Below are 16,336 nucleotides of genomic sequence, written 5' to 3' on the forward strand. Positions count from 1 at the left end.
GATGATTAGCATGTATCGATTATGGTAGTTAATATCATAGTACATAGCTCGGAGAAGAAAAAAAAGCAAGCATGAATAATTGCCGCTAAAAAAATTAGGGCATAAAGACGTATCACATTAAGATTGAATAAATGAGTAAATATAGATTGAATAAATGAGTAAATATGATGAGTTTATATGTTTAAAATGGGCTCATATAATATAATCATATTTAATTGGGTAAATATGTTATTATTAAAGTTAAGAAGGGTATATATGATAAAAATTTTAAATAAATAATAAAATATTTAATTAATGTTAATGACATCATCAAGATGGTTTAGATTTTTTTCTTTTTATTTTTATTTTTTTCTTAACAAATGAAATAGCCTAATAATGAAATCATCATTTTAGAATTTTAATAGAAACTATAGATAGATAGATACGATCATAACAATTTCGTAATTTCCAAAATAGTTTTTGTGTGTCAAAAAATACCCAGAGTGCTAACACGTTAAATCTGGCATTCAGTTTAGTGTTTCTCGGGAACGTTTAAGATAAATAGTGAATGATTGATTTATTGTTGGTGTTAGTGTTGAGAGTATAGATGGACCAATATAAAAAAGAAAAAACCGTTTTGAAACTTTAAAAATCAAAATCCATTTTTTTTTTTTTTTTACTTTGAGAGTGAACACCAACATGGAATGTCGTATAAGAGTGGTGGTATGTCCAGTGACGAACTTGAACCTGGATGCAGATTGGGGAGTTTAAAAATTTAATAAATTTTTCATTGTTAGCAGGGGTAAACACTAAAAAACCTTATTTTTTGGTAAAAAAAAAATTTTTAGTGTAAAATTTTTTTTCCGTTAAATCTAGGTGGAGCGGACACCCCATCTATGTATCACTATCTTCCGCCACTGGGTATGTCGGATCAGAGTGGTGGAACCTAATCAAAATCCTCTTCTTTTTTTCTTTTTTTTTTGTGCCCAAGTACTGCTCAATCCTTAGGCAAAGCAAGCCACGACGTAAAAGAAAAAAACGGTACGAAAAAAGTATACGCAATCAAGCAATTTGCAACCACATCCGCGAATATCTGTCTATTAGGCGCATCAAACAAGAGAAGAAAAAAAGAAGTTAATTTTATTCGTTTATTCTATATTTAGCGTTTTCTTTCAGTCCGAGCTTTTCCGATTTTGCCGCTCGGACTGCGGGGGAATGTTAGACGAATGAGATTAGGCCCAAGTCTGTTTGTGGGCTTGGTCCGTTAGGGTTTAATTAATTATTAGAGTTTATGTAATGTTATAAATAGTTGATCAATGAATTATAACAAGGCACGGGTTTCATTCTATAACAAACGCCACTTCATTTTTTGTTATTATTTTTAATACCACTTCATTTTATAGTATAATCTCCATTACGTGTTCAAGTTGAAAGTCGCATATCTTTTTCTTAATTACAGAAAAATTTTATTGCATGCTTGTCACTTTTTGCTTCGAGCTATATGTATTTGATAATGTATGTATCTTTATTGTAATTGTATTGGATATTGTATAGATTTATGTTTACGCACTCAACAAGGATATTTAAGTAAATCAAACATTATAAAGCTCCTCTCAAATCTTAAACGCCACCTCCATGAGCGTTTCGAACAAGAGCTTTTTGACACAATAAAAAGTTTCAAGTTATTCTCGCCAAACAAAACTTTTTTTTTCAAATAGGGAAAACATTCTTATGTTTGGCAAAACTAGCTGGAGCGGTTAGCTAGTAGCTGATAGCTAGAAGCTGATAGTGATCATGCATATATTTTCCGAGGGAAAATACATCCACAAACAACAATATGAGATGGGTTTTTTTAGGCGTCATCGTCGTTAACCTCCGGTCCGGTTACCGTGATAACCCGTACCCGAGATGATGATCTCGGGAGGGTGGCTAACGAATTGCCCGCCGGTCGATAGTCGGAACCTAACGACGACAAGAGGGAGAAAAACCCTACAAGATCCGTAGGTAAAAACCCTAGATAGTGAGAGATCGTGTAGTCGCCGTAAAGAGGCATTTAGCGTGAGATGCGGAGAGCCGTATGCGATGGATGCCGAATGCGTTGTGGTGGAGGGGCGTGTGAACTTGATGTAGGTTTCCCCCCATATTTATAGATGGGAATTAGGGTTTAGATGACTTGTGGACTAAGTCAATCTTAAGCCCTAATTAATAAACCCTACGCCATCAAGTCCCCCAAGTTCGGTATGATATTTTTGCCAAGTATCGTATCGAACTTCTCATTATGCTGCGGAAAATAAGTTCACATGATCCTTGTAACGACCCGGAAATTTCCGACCAAATTTAAACCTTAAACTCTATATGTTTCCGACACGATAAGCAAAAACCTTGATGTTGAGTCTAGAAAGTCTGAAATCTAAATCTGGAAGATTAGTTACCCTTTTGACCAAGCCTGACGATTCACGAATGATTATGTGTATATGTGTTATATGATTATTTATAGTTAACGATAACAAAAGTATTAGATACGTAATAGGTTTTGAAATAAGATTATTATATTGGCAAGAGTAAAAGATAATATGTTTAATAAATATCTGAAACCATTTTTGTCAAATTATTTAAGAATCATTTTAATAAGATTAAACGTTTTAACGTTATTTTAAAAGTCATAACTTTTCTAGAAACCTTTTGTTAAACGGTAAATGTAACGGTCCGTGATTTTTATAAAAATAAATATTTAATTAAAACGTGTTTATTAAATATATATTTATGTATTTTACAAAATGATTAAATATAGTCTTTAACTAAATATAAAACGTTTTGTATTTAAAAACACTTAGTTAAACAACGAACACATTTTTTTTTTTTTCGATATAATATAATTTGATTATAAAATATTTTTATGGATTTTCAATAATATAAAAATAAAAATAAAGATAATATAAAGATTTTTAATGACACCAAAAGACTACAACATTTCATCACATGATTGTAAGTTAAAACATTGTAAATCACTAAACCTGCGCACTTGCACGAGAAAAATCATAACTAATTCATTCGGACTCGAAAAAGGGTGATCTTGGTGTCCAAACGACCGTAACTCAAAAATCTACAACTTTCGTGACTATACCTTACACGAATCGTGTACCCATCTACACGAAACGTGTAATGTTTTGCCGACATAAAGTGGGTAGGTGACGAAAATTTCTTTAAAAGGCCTTCTAGGTACCAGTTTTTTTTCATTTCATCGCACAACACACACATATACATTTATATTACTCCGTAGTATTACTTATAATTATTATTATTATTAATTTTAAAAATTAATTAATCTTATTATTATTAATAATAAGATTAAGATCAAGATTAATAATGTTGATTTTACGATTAGGAGTGCTATTAATGTTAAAAATACCCAAAATATTATGACGGGGCTCTGCCCAAGTGTTCCAAAACTGGTTTCATGAATGGGATAGAATTAAGGAGATTATGGGTTATAGCTATGGAGGTTATGGGTAATGATCAGGGGTTTTGCTCGTGAAACAAACTAGTGTTTGTCAACTTCGTTGTGTCTAAATACTATCCTGCAATATTGAATCTCAATATTGATACGTGAGCACTCTAAACTTGACTTTTATTTACTTTTAGTGTATCCCTGACTAGTGCTCGAGAAATTAGGATCGTGCATGTTATTTTATTTATTTTTGACAAAATATGTTTTAGGATAGAATCTGAGTAAGATACTCATGCGGTTAAGATAAGCTATATGATATATATGTTTTTGGAAAGATGGCGAAAAACTATAAACTTTTCATTTAGATGTCGAATGGATTCGACGGATGAATTTGATGATATAGTCAATTGAATTTTGTGTAAATTATTAAAAATGAATATTTTTACTACGATCTCATTAAAATCATTGTTAAAAAAAATATTGATTGTTATAATTATCATTATCAAAATATTATTATCATGATTTTTATCAACAATTAAAATATATATATTTTTTTTATCAAAAACTATTAAAATATTATTTTTAAAACTATCAAAATATTATTTTGATCATTAAATTATTATTTTGATCATTATTATTAAAACTATCAATTTATTATTTTTAACATTAAAATTTTGATGTAAATATTATAAAACATCATTTTATATATATATAAAGTATTAGTAATGAATTATAGCATTAATTACTTTAATAAGTTTTATAAAAATATTTTAAACAACAATATTTAATTATATTTAATCGTGTATAAATTCTTTGAAAATATTATTATAAAGTATTAACTTATCATTTTAGTATATATTTTTATGTAAAGTTTTATTTATTAATAAGTGAATTATATTATAATTTACTCTAATAAATTTTGTAAAAATATTTAAGAATATAAAATGACAATATTTAACTAAAAATAATTATGTATAAATTTTGGAAATCTTTTTGAGTCAAATGAATTTCTGTTAACTTTTACATATTAGTCTCGAGCATTAGGATTGTGGTACACTATAAATTAATTTCACTTGTTAAATAGATATTAACCGATATAAAAATATATAATTAGGTTCGTGAATCGAAGGCCAACCTTATAAGTTATCAATGGTGTTATATGTATTTTTACTACAAAATACATTAGGTGAGTATATAGTCCCTTTTGAACTTTAAATATTTTGGGCTGAGAATACATGCGCTGTTTTTATAAATGTTTTACGTTATGGACACAAGTAACTGAAAAATATATTCTACGTTGAGTTGTACCACTGGCATACTTCCCTGTAGCTTGGTAACTAATATTTACAGCGGTATTGTAAACGCGAATCCTGTTGATAGATCTATCGGGCCTGACAACCCCAACCGGACTGGACGACCAGTATTCAACGGTTGCACAGTACTTCGTTTCGTGACTACACTCGGTACAGTGTAGTAAGATTTCATATTAAAGGGAATATGCGACGTGATTAAATGTTAAGTATGGTTACCAAGTGCTCAACCACTTAGAATATTTTTATTAAATGATTATATACGAAATCTTGTGGTCCATTGTTATAACGCTGCTAGCATCAAACCTATATATCTCACCAACTTTATGTTGACGTTTTAAAGCATGTTATTCTCAGGTACGAATTAAGACTTCCGCTGTGCTTTAGCTCGTATTAAGGATACTAGATGGGACCAAATTAAGCTATGATACAAGAACGTTGCATTCGAGTCATTGAAGATTATTAAAGACTATCATTAAGTAAAAGACAGATTAGGTCATTTGGATATTGTGAAATGATAGACGATCATATCAATTTTTGATGTAAAGATAGATTGCCTTTTAAGAATAAATGCAACGTTTGTAAAATGTATCATATAGAGGTCAAGTACCTCGCTATGTTAACAACTATTATAATTCGTTTATAATCAATATGGACGTTGTCCGGATGGATTAGTTCGGGTTATTAGAGTTGGTATCAGAGCATTGGTCTTAGCGAACCAGGCATTGCATTAGTGTGTCTAACTGTAGTTGTTAGGATACATTAGTGAGTCTGGACTTTGACCGTGTCTACCTGTCAAAAGTCTTGCTTATCATTCCTAGTCGGAAATCATCTGCTTATCATCCTTAGGAAATTGCCTGATTATCATTCATAAGTCTAGACACGTCTTATTGCATTTAGTGCATCGATAGTGTATAGACGAAATTCATATCTTAGCGCATCTTAGACTTGCCTGATATATGCCGTAAATTCCTCTGTAGCCTACGAAATCTTTAGAATTATATATAGATATTCTATATAGTTAGAATATCATCCGACATCCGAAAATCATTTCACAACAAAGATCCTTCTCATTCATCAAATTGCCCTCTTGGCAATGAACCTGAAAGCACTTACCGACGAACCTGTTCGAGCAATCATTCTCTCTCTCATTTTTAGAGTATCTCGTCACGATTATATACTTTTCCATATCTCGAATCTTATTCATCCGCTCGCTTCAACCGTCAATCATCCAGTAGTACTAGAAGAAGTTAACAAACTACGCGCTTGTGTAACGATTTTGGAGAAACTGGTGCGAGGGTTACGAACACCAGCAGCAGCATCATCAGCATAATCAAGTACCACCATCATCGACGTCGACAGTACCCTTATAATCCCTAAACCATAACCGCGCCGTAACTCTTAACATCACAATCTGTACCTCGAATATCAACATTACACGCCTCAATATCACCATATGTACCTCGAGTATGATCTTCGTTCTACATATCGTTCTACATCGATTAATTTCGTTCTACGTATTGTTCTACCTCATTTACTTTCGTTCGACATGGCAATTATGTAATCTCTAATGTCTAGAGATCATGTAATCAAGTGCCAACAATAAATCAAATGAGTATAATATTTTCTTTACTCATTAAATCCATAATTACATCCGATGAAAATATATATGCAAGTATATTTTCATAAAAATGGTAATTAAAAATTCTTTCGTACAAACTGTTAATGATGAAAATATTTTAACAGGTGGGTAGCACCCGAGGAATATTTAGATTTAACATTAATAAGTTACACTGTACATTCTTCAAATCTGATTCAGCGGTCATCTATTATCCTACTCACAACCACCGATATTCGTATCCGCTTATCCCAGAATAACCATTCTCATTTAAATTTCATATTCTGATTTTGATCTATCAGAATCCAACAAGTGGCATAATGAAGAAAACATTGGATATATTAAAATTGTTAGAAACACACGATTTAACTAATTGAAAATCTATTAAGGATTCCACGCTAACTGTTCCGGCTAACTGTTCCCAGCTAACTGATTAACATTTAATTTATCGCAATTTACATTCTCGCAATTTTATTTATCGTCATTTAATTTCTGTTATTTACTTTTATGCATTTTGAGTCGGGACACATGTACGCAATACGTCGGATTAATTCTGAGACAACACGGTGCATGGGTCATAATATATATTTATTTATTTTTCGCACTTTAAATAAACGGGACACGTATACAAGGTTTTGACATATCATATTGACCCATCTATATATATATTTCGGAACAACCGTAGACACTCTATATGTGAAGGTGGGAGTTGGCTATACAGGGTCGGAGTTGATTCCAAAATATGTATATACTTTGAGTTGTGATCGACACCGAGACCGGTACACGGGTCACGATATGTATTATTTAATTCGAATATTATATATATATATATATATATATATATTATTATTAAACTATTGGACTATTGGACAATCGAACTAACAGACTGCTAACTATGGACAAGTAAAATTAATTAAAATATTGATTATAACATATGAAACTAAATAATTCTTCAAGTTTGCCACTTGATTCTATCTTAAACCTCATTCGTATCTTGACAATTACAATTCGCATTCACAACTTTTCATGATTCCTGAAAACACCTCGGTCGAGAAGTTGAACCAGCCTCACCTCGTCTATGAAAGAAAGATTTATGCATACAGTTATGCACCTGAAGAACTCTCAAACCCGAATTCATAGTTTAACACATACCGTGTTGAATCCTTTGCCATTTATTAGCAAAAACAATCTTACACTTCCTTTTCAAGAAGCTAATTTTGTCACAGCTCCACTTCGACTTCTCAGTAAGACTACTCCTATTATAACTTCGATATTTATATCTTGTTCTTTCGCCAACGTCACCGGAGAACCTTTTATATTCCACGACATCAAGTAGTTCGTCATATCTTTGGCGGAATCCACAATCTGTATTTTGAAAATCTCGTAGAAATTCTTCCAGTTATACCGAAAACGTCTATCCCTAAGAGTTTCATACTTCGAATGTGAAGTTTCTGAAAAACACCCTGAACTATGAAGTAGTTCTTAAAATGCTGATGAAGCAGCAAAAACTGTAAACGACTTTAACAAGTTAAAGGTTGACGATAAAGAACAGTAGGTTGGTAAAGCTCAGAAAAAGAGAAGGGTTGGAACTGGAAAACGGATTGAGCAAAGTATGAAGGAGGCCGTGAACAAATCGTGAAAACAGAACCTGTCTTCAAAGGATCCAAATGATCCAGTGCCTGCTGAAACCGTTAGTAAGAACTCTACTCCTTATTCTAAACTTTTCAAGATGATATTCTTCATCATCATCTTATCTTAGATATTATGAGATATTTTCATATCCTTCGTTATACATATTCTCCATATTTCTGGAGATATTCTCACAACTATTCCTATCTGCGATCATTCAACTCTTCGTAACATCTGCGTTACAATATAAAAGAAACTGCATTAGTATCTAAATTCTGAAACCTTTGAAATTAAAATATGAATGTTTGAAGTAGTGTTGGGAACTGATGCATGAATTAGTATAATATAATGAAACTTGATCAACTTCATTATATTACAGTAAGTCATGTTAAGTTTCTAATGGAAGGTGATGATTCACAATACCATCATCATATGCCATGCTACATTGCTTTTACATTCTATCCAATCTCCAAACATATTAGAACGTATCACCCTGATAGTTCTAATTTTTTTGAAATATTCTGGTAATTTGACCAATCAAAATCGTGCCATTACCATTTCTTTTTAAGAACAATAACTATGTTCATTTCGAATCTCATACCTACGAATTTCGGACCATTACAAGAGACGCTTAAACACAAGAAGAGGGAACCAAAGAATGAAGCTTCGAAATAGAAATTAGGGTATAGATCGCAACAAATAGGAGGAAGCATTAACTGTGAATGACAATAATTATGGAAAACAGAAGTAGGGATATCAAAATATAAGGGAAGATATAAAACCCAACAACCACTCAGAAACTACAAACCGTGTATATCAATACGTATTGCAACGTAAAGACACGGGAGAATTAGAAACATTATAATTCCAAGGAAATCATAAAAGTGAATAGATTCTTCTGGCGGCAGATGAAAGAGAAGAATGAAAGATATGAAAGTTAGAAGTATAATAAGAATTAGGATTGGGTGAAGCATATTAAGGAATGAGTAGAGAAATAAGGGATAGAAGGTGTGAAGAATAGGAAAAACGAAGGGGGTGAATTTATAGAAAAATATTCGACAGAAAAATCGAAACAGATTGCCGCATTACATTCGAGAAGATTCCGATCGCTGAAAAATCAAATCTTATTACGTAAGATTTTCTTAAAATCCCTTAAATTCCGGAAATCAAACCTAATCATGTCATTGGTTAAAAACAATTCAATATTCACTCATTTCACTCTTTTGTGATAGCTTCACTCGCGCGCCTCATAATCGAATCATTTTATCTATATATTTTTTTCAATAATGACAAAACTCCGTTATCATCTCATATTCGTCATGAAAACATTCCTATTGTTATTTATGACAACCTCTACCAAATTTCGAGGACGAAATTTCTTTTACGGGTGGGTACTGTAACGACCCGGAAATTTCCGACCAAATTTAAACCTTAAACTCTATATGTTTCCGACACGATAAGCAAAAACCTTGATGTTGAGTCTAGAAAGTCTGAAATCTAAATCTGGAAGATTAGTTACCCTTTTGACCAAGCCTGACGATTCACGAATGATTATGTGTATATGTGTTATATGATTATTTATAGTTAACGATAACAAAAGTATTAGATACGTAATAGGTTTTGAAATAAGATTATTATATTGGCAAGAGTAAAAGATAATATGTTTAATAAATATCTGAAACCATTTTTGTCAAATTATTTAAGAATCATTTTAATAAGATTAAACGTTTTAACGTTATTTTAAAAGTCATAACTTTTCTAGAAACCTTTTGTTAAACGATAAATGTAACGGTCCGTGATTTTTATAAAAATAAATATTTAATTAAAACGTGTTTATTAAATATATATTTATGTATTTTACAAAATGATTAAATATAGTCTTTAACTAAATATAAAACGTTTTGTATTTAAAAACACTTAGTTAAACAACGAACACATTTTTTTTTCTTTTCGATATAATATAATTTGATTATAAAATATTTTTATGGATTTTCAATAATATAAAAATAAAAATAAAGATAATATAAAGATTTTTAATGACACCAAAAGACTACAACATTTCATCACATGATTGTAAGTTAAAACATTGTAAATCACTAAACCTGCGCACTTGCACGAGAAAAATCATAACTAATTCATTCGGACTCGAAAAAGGGTGATCTTGGTGTCCAAACGACCGTAACTCAAAAATCTACAACTTTCGTGACTATACCTTACACGAATCGTGTACCCATCTACACGAAACGTGTAATGTTTTGCCGACATAAAGTGGGTAGGTGACGAAAATTTCTTTAAAAGGCCTTCTAGGTACCAGTTTTTTTTCATTTCATCGCACAACACACACATATACATTTATATTACTCCGTAGTATTACTTATAATTATTATTATTATTAATTTTAAAAATTAATTAATCTTATTATTATTAATAATAAGATTAAGATCAAGATTAATAATGTTGATTTTACGATTAGGAGTGCTATTAATGTTAAAAATACCCAAAATATTATGACGGGGCTCTGCCCAAGTGTTCCAAAACTGGTTTCATGAATGGGATAGAATTAAGGAGATTATGGGTTATAGCTATGGAGGTTATGGGTAATGATCAGGGGTTTTGCTCGTGAAACAAACTAGTGTTTGTCAACTTCGTTGTGTCTAAATACTATCCTGCAATATTGAATCTCAATATTGATACGTGAGCACTCTAAACTTGACTTTTATTTACTTTTAGTGTATCCCTGACTAGTGCTCGAGAAATTAGGATCGTGCATGTTATTTTATTTATTTTTGACAAAATATGTTTTAGGATAGAATCTGAGTAAGATACTCATGCGGTTAAGATAAGCTATATGATATATATGTTTTTGGAAAGATGGCGAAAAACTATAAACTTTTCATTTAGATGTCGAATGGATTCGACGGATGAATTTGATGATATAGTCAATTGAATTTTGTGTAAATTATTAAAAATGAATATTTTTACTACGACCTCATTAAAATCATTGTTAAAAAAAAATATTGATTGTTATAATTATCATTATCAAAATATTATTATCATGATTTTTATCAACAATTAAAATATATATATTTTTTTTATCAAAAACTATTAAAATATTATTTTTAAAACTATCAAAATATTATTTTGATCATTAAATTATTATTTTGATCATTATTATTAAAACTATCAATTTATTATTTTTAACATTAAAATTTTGATGTAAATATTATAAAACATCATTTTATATATATATAAAGTATTAGTAATGAATTATAGCATTAATTACTTTAATAAGTTTTATAAAAATATTTTAAACAACAATATTTAATTATATTTAATCGTGTATAAATTCTGTGAAAATATTATTATAAAGTATTAACTTATCATTTTAGTATATATTTTTATGTAAAGTTTTATTTATTAATAAGTGAATTATATTATAATTTACTCTAATAAATTTTGTAAAAATATTTAAGAATATAAAATGACAATATTTAACTAAAAATAATTATGTATAAATTTTGGAAATCTTTTTGAGTCAAATGAATTTCTGTTAACTTTTACATATTAGTCTCGAGCATTAGGATTGTGGTACACTATAAATTAATTTCACTTGTTAAATAGATATTAACCGATATAAAAATATATAATTAGGTTCGTGAATCGAAGGCCAACCTTATAAGTTATCAATGGTGTTATATGTATTTTTACTACAAAATACATTAGGTGAGTATATAGTCCCTTTTGAACTTTAAATATTTTGGGCTGAGAATACATGCGCTGTTTTTATAAATGTTTTACGTTATGGACACAAGTAACTGAAAAATATATTCTACGTTGAGTTGTACCACTGGCATACTTCCCTGTAGCTTGGTAACTAATATTTACAGCGGTATTGTAAACGCGAATCCTGTTGATAGATCTATCGGGCTTGACAACCCCAACCGGACTGGACGACCAGTATTCAACGGTTGCACAGTACTTCGTTTCGTGACTACACTCGGTACAGTGTAGTAAGATTTCATATTAAAGGGAATATGCGACGTGATTAAATGTTAAGTATGGTTACCAAGTGCTCAACCACTTAGAATATTTTTATTAAATGATTATATACGAAATCTTGTGGTCCATTGTTATAACGCTGCTAGCATCAAACCTATATATCTCACCAACTTTATGTTGACGTTTTAAAGCATGTTATTCTCAGGTACGAATTAAGACTTCCGCTGTGCTTTAGCTCGTATTAAGGATACTAGATGGGACCAAATTAAGCTATGATACAAGAACGTTGCATTCGAGTCATTGAAGATTATTAAAGACTATCATTAAGTAAAAGACAGATTAGGTCATTTGGATATTGTGAAATGATAGACGATCATATCAATTTTTGATGTAAAGATAGATTGCCTTTTAAGAATAAATGCAACGTTTGTAAAATGTATCATATAGAGGTCAAGTACCTCGCTATGTTAACAACTATTATAATTCGTTTATAATCAATATGGACGTTGTCCGGATGGATTAGTTCGGGTTATTAGAATCCTGCGCAAACAACTGTGCGTAAACCCGCGAACAGATGCGCGTAAAACCGCATGCAGAGTGCGCGGGGAAACCGCGTGAACCACCATGCGTAAAACCGCATGAAAATTGCGTCTAAAGCTGCGGACACTGTGCGCAAAGCGCGCGAACAGTTACGCAGGCGCACGAACATCTGCGCGAAAGATACATGTACTTAAAACCGCATATAACGAATTAAAAGCTCAATAAGATAGATAAACCTTTGATACCCGCGTGATTGCGAGAGCATGAGACGTCATGTTGCGTCTCTCAACGAGAGCACCACTTGATCATGCATATATTTTCCGAGGGAAAATACATCCACAAACAACAATATGAGATGGGTTTTTTTAGGCGTCATCGTCGTTAACCTCCGGTCCGGTTACCGTGATAACTCGTACCCGAGATGATGATCTCGGGAGGGTGGCTAACGAATTGCCCGCCGGTCGATAGTCGGAACCTAACGACGACAAGAGGGAGAAAAACCCTACAAGATCCGTAGGTAAAAACCCTAGATAGTGAGAGATCGTGTAGTCGCCGTAAAGAGGCATTTAGCGTGAGATGCGGAGAGCCGTATGCGATGGATGCCGAATGCGTTGTGGTGGAGGGGCGTGTGAACTTGATGTAGGTTTCCCCCCATATTTATAGATGGGAATTAGGGTTTAGATGACTTGTGGACTAAGTCAATCTTAAGCCCTAATTAATAAACCCTACGCCATCAGATAGCTATTAACTGAATCATTTTAAATATATTTAAGTGCTTTGTAAACTAGTTGAAGCTGTTTAAAAAATAGTAAAATGGCAAACATGAAGACGGAAAAAAAAAAGTTGGTGCATTAAATTAATTTTAGGCTACATGCAAATCCAATCATAAAAATAGAGTTGATAATATGACTAATAAACTTTTTACAGGGTTTATTAACAAATAAATTCTTGATAAAATTGATATCAAAATGCCTACAAATCTACAATCCAGGTGGTGACATGAATATCACAATTGAAAAAGTAAGGAGTAATTTTATTTTGAAAAGTAATATTTATATTTATATATTATATTATTATAATTATATATCAATTTAAATATCCTACAATTAACATGTACTTGTGTTACGCGGACAACTTATAAAATCTTGATGGGTACTTGAGTAATTTAAAGCCCAAACGCTATTATGTTTTACTTTTTTTTTAAAGGTCAAATTTATTTTATTAGTAGAGATAAAACATACAACATAGCCATACTTAAGGATGGTATGGGCTAAACGAAACAGAACAGAAACGAAACTAAACTACATGTACAACACGAAATAAGTTACAAAACATCATCGTAAAAATAGTTAGGGTTAGAAATCCAATGTAGCCAATCGAGTTGTAGGTTTCTTGCACGATTCGAAATCCAATCAAAACTTCGAACTTGAATATCTTGAAACAACATGGGGGCCATTGAGATTGAGTTTCGAAACACCTTATGATTACGATTGCGCCAAATAACATATGCACTAAACCATATACAAGCATGTCGGATGTTTGGCTTGGATCCAACGTTGTTAAGCATGGAACCCTCAAGTATCTCTTTAGACTCCATGAAGGGTTGATGTTGATACCGAGCCAACGAAACACCTTATTCCAAGGTTCCTTAGCTAACGAACACTCCTTAAGACAATGATCAAGGTTTTCAATATCGTTATTGCAAATCGGGCACAAAACCAGATCAAGGTCAATCCCTTTTTTGTCTAATTCAATATGTACATGTAATCTATATCGAATTGCCCGCCAAATGAATATACCTATCTTTTGGGGAAGGATCCTGTTACGAAGTATTGCTTCTGTGGGACCGTTAATATGAAGTATGCGGTCGTTTAGGATGCTGGTAAGCGTAGCAGTAGCAAATAGACCATTACTTTGCATCGACTAAGTCCATGAATCTTCTTCGTTGACGTTGTAGTTGAAACCTGCAAGAACCGATTTTAGCGCCTGCAATTCTGAAAGTGAGCGACCCGTGGGCTGTCGTTGCCAGGCCCATGTGAAGGCCCACGAAGCACCTATTTTTTCCAACCTGGACCGCAACAGTGGCATTTGGGTCCAAGTCCAACCTGAAAATTCTTCCAAAACGCAGTATAGTGGTTGATTCCCGACCCACAAATTGTTCCAAAAGAGAGTGTCTACACCATTACTTCGCATTTTAACAAAAGAATTGGGGTAATTAAGGTCCAGTTTAATCATATCCTTGTTCAAATTGGTGATGTTTTTCCAAATAGACCCCATATGACTACTGGAATTAAGACCCGAAGATATTCCAAATAGACCCCATATGCTTTTCACGATTTTGACCCAAAAAGTTTCCTTTTCAACACGAAAGCGCCACCACTATTTCCCTAGAAGGGCTAGATTTTTTGCCCTTAAAGACCCAATATTTAACCCGCCCTATTCATAAGACCCAAGAATAGTTTCCCATTTGACCTGAGGCATTTTTGAAATGTCGCCCGACCCGCCCCAAAAAAAACTTACGACGCATACCTTCAAGCAAGTTGATGATGCACGACGGAGCGCGGAAGAGGGAGAAAGCATACAGTGGGAGACTACTAAGGACCGACTTTATAAGAGTGATACTACCGTCGAATGACATTGACTTCGCCTTCCAATCCGATAGTTTATTTAGCACCTTTTCAACAATCAAGTCCCAATCTTTCGATTTGTTCATTTTACAACCAAGTGGAAGGCCGATGTATGTGAAGGGTAATTTTCCAATACTACATCCCATGATAGCGGCCATTTCCTCAATTTCAGCATTTGGGACTCTAATGGCATATAAGCAACTTTTTGAGAAATTGACTTTTAGCCCGAAAATCATCTCGAAGTATTTTAGGAGTTTCATTAAGTTTTATGCATTTCTTTTGTTCCAATCACCGAAAAATATGGTGTCGACCACGTATTGTAAATGAGAGACCACTATATTATCACTTCCAACACTCACGCCTTTGATTGTTCGATGTTCTATAGCCTTCTTTATCAATCGACTTAACCCTTCGGCCGCCATAATTAATAGATATGGTGATAGGGGGTCTCCTTGTCGGACACCTTTTTCGGGCGTGAATTCTACTGTTGGGGATTCATTAACAAGTATGGAGATCGAAGGTGACATTAGGCAAGCCTATATCCATGAACGCCATTTGAACCTGAAGCCCATAGAATTCATGGTAGAATCGATGAAATTCCAATTTAAGCTATCGAATGCTTTTGAAAAATCGACTTTAAAAATAAGGCTTTTTCGTTTATTTCTTTTCATCTTGTCTATAGTCTCGGAAGCGATTAAAATACCATCTAAGATTTTCCGCCCTTCGATAAAAGCACTATGCTCGGAATTAATGACCTTAGGGATTATTTTCTTTATTCGATTAGCGAGTATTTTTAAAAGAATTTTGTAGTAGCTACTGATAAGGCTGATTGGTCGATAATCCCCAAGTCCGATGTTTTTTTAAGGATGAGAGTCACGAAAGAGGCGTTGCAGCCTTTTAAAATCGAGTTGTTGGTCCAGAACCAATCAATTGCTTCTAGAAGCTTGTCTTTGATCAACCACCAGATTTTTTTTAAAAACTTAATGTTGAAACCGTCAGGACCCGGGGCTTTCGAGTCTCCACAATCCTTCATTTCCTCCCAAATTTCCCGTTCCTGAAAATTTGATTCAAGGTCAGAAGCTTTTGTGGATGAGATGGAATTGAATTGGAGATTGTGTAGGCCTTCGACATGTATCTCAGAATCATGATTTCTCTCAAAGTGCTTTTTAAAGAAGTTGAAAATTTC

The 16,336-nt window shown here is 32.5% G+C and overlaps 1 protein-coding gene across 1 annotated transcript; it reads right to left on the minus strand.

Annotated features, from left to right (window-relative positions):
• Positions 1-14,882: 14,882 nt before the first annotated feature.
• On the minus strand, positions 14,883-15,386 carry LOC139888333 (uncharacterized). Its single transcript, XM_071871343.1, has 2 exons — positions 15,053-15,386; positions 14,883-14,959 (listed from the first exon to the last, which is right to left on the minus strand). Exons 1-2 carry the CDS (start codon positions 15,384-15,386, stop codon positions 14,883-14,885), a joined length of 411 nt encoding a protein of 136 aa, XP_071727444.1.
• Between the last annotated feature and the right edge of the window lie 950 nt (positions 15,387-16,336).

Source organism: Rutidosis leptorrhynchoides, chromosome 2 (genome assembly GCF_046630445.1).
Source record: "Rutidosis leptorrhynchoides isolate AG116_Rl617_1_P2 chromosome 2, CSIRO_AGI_Rlap_v1, whole genome shotgun sequence".
NCBI lineage: Eukaryota > Viridiplantae > Streptophyta > Magnoliopsida > Asterales > Asteraceae > Rutidosis > Rutidosis leptorrhynchoides.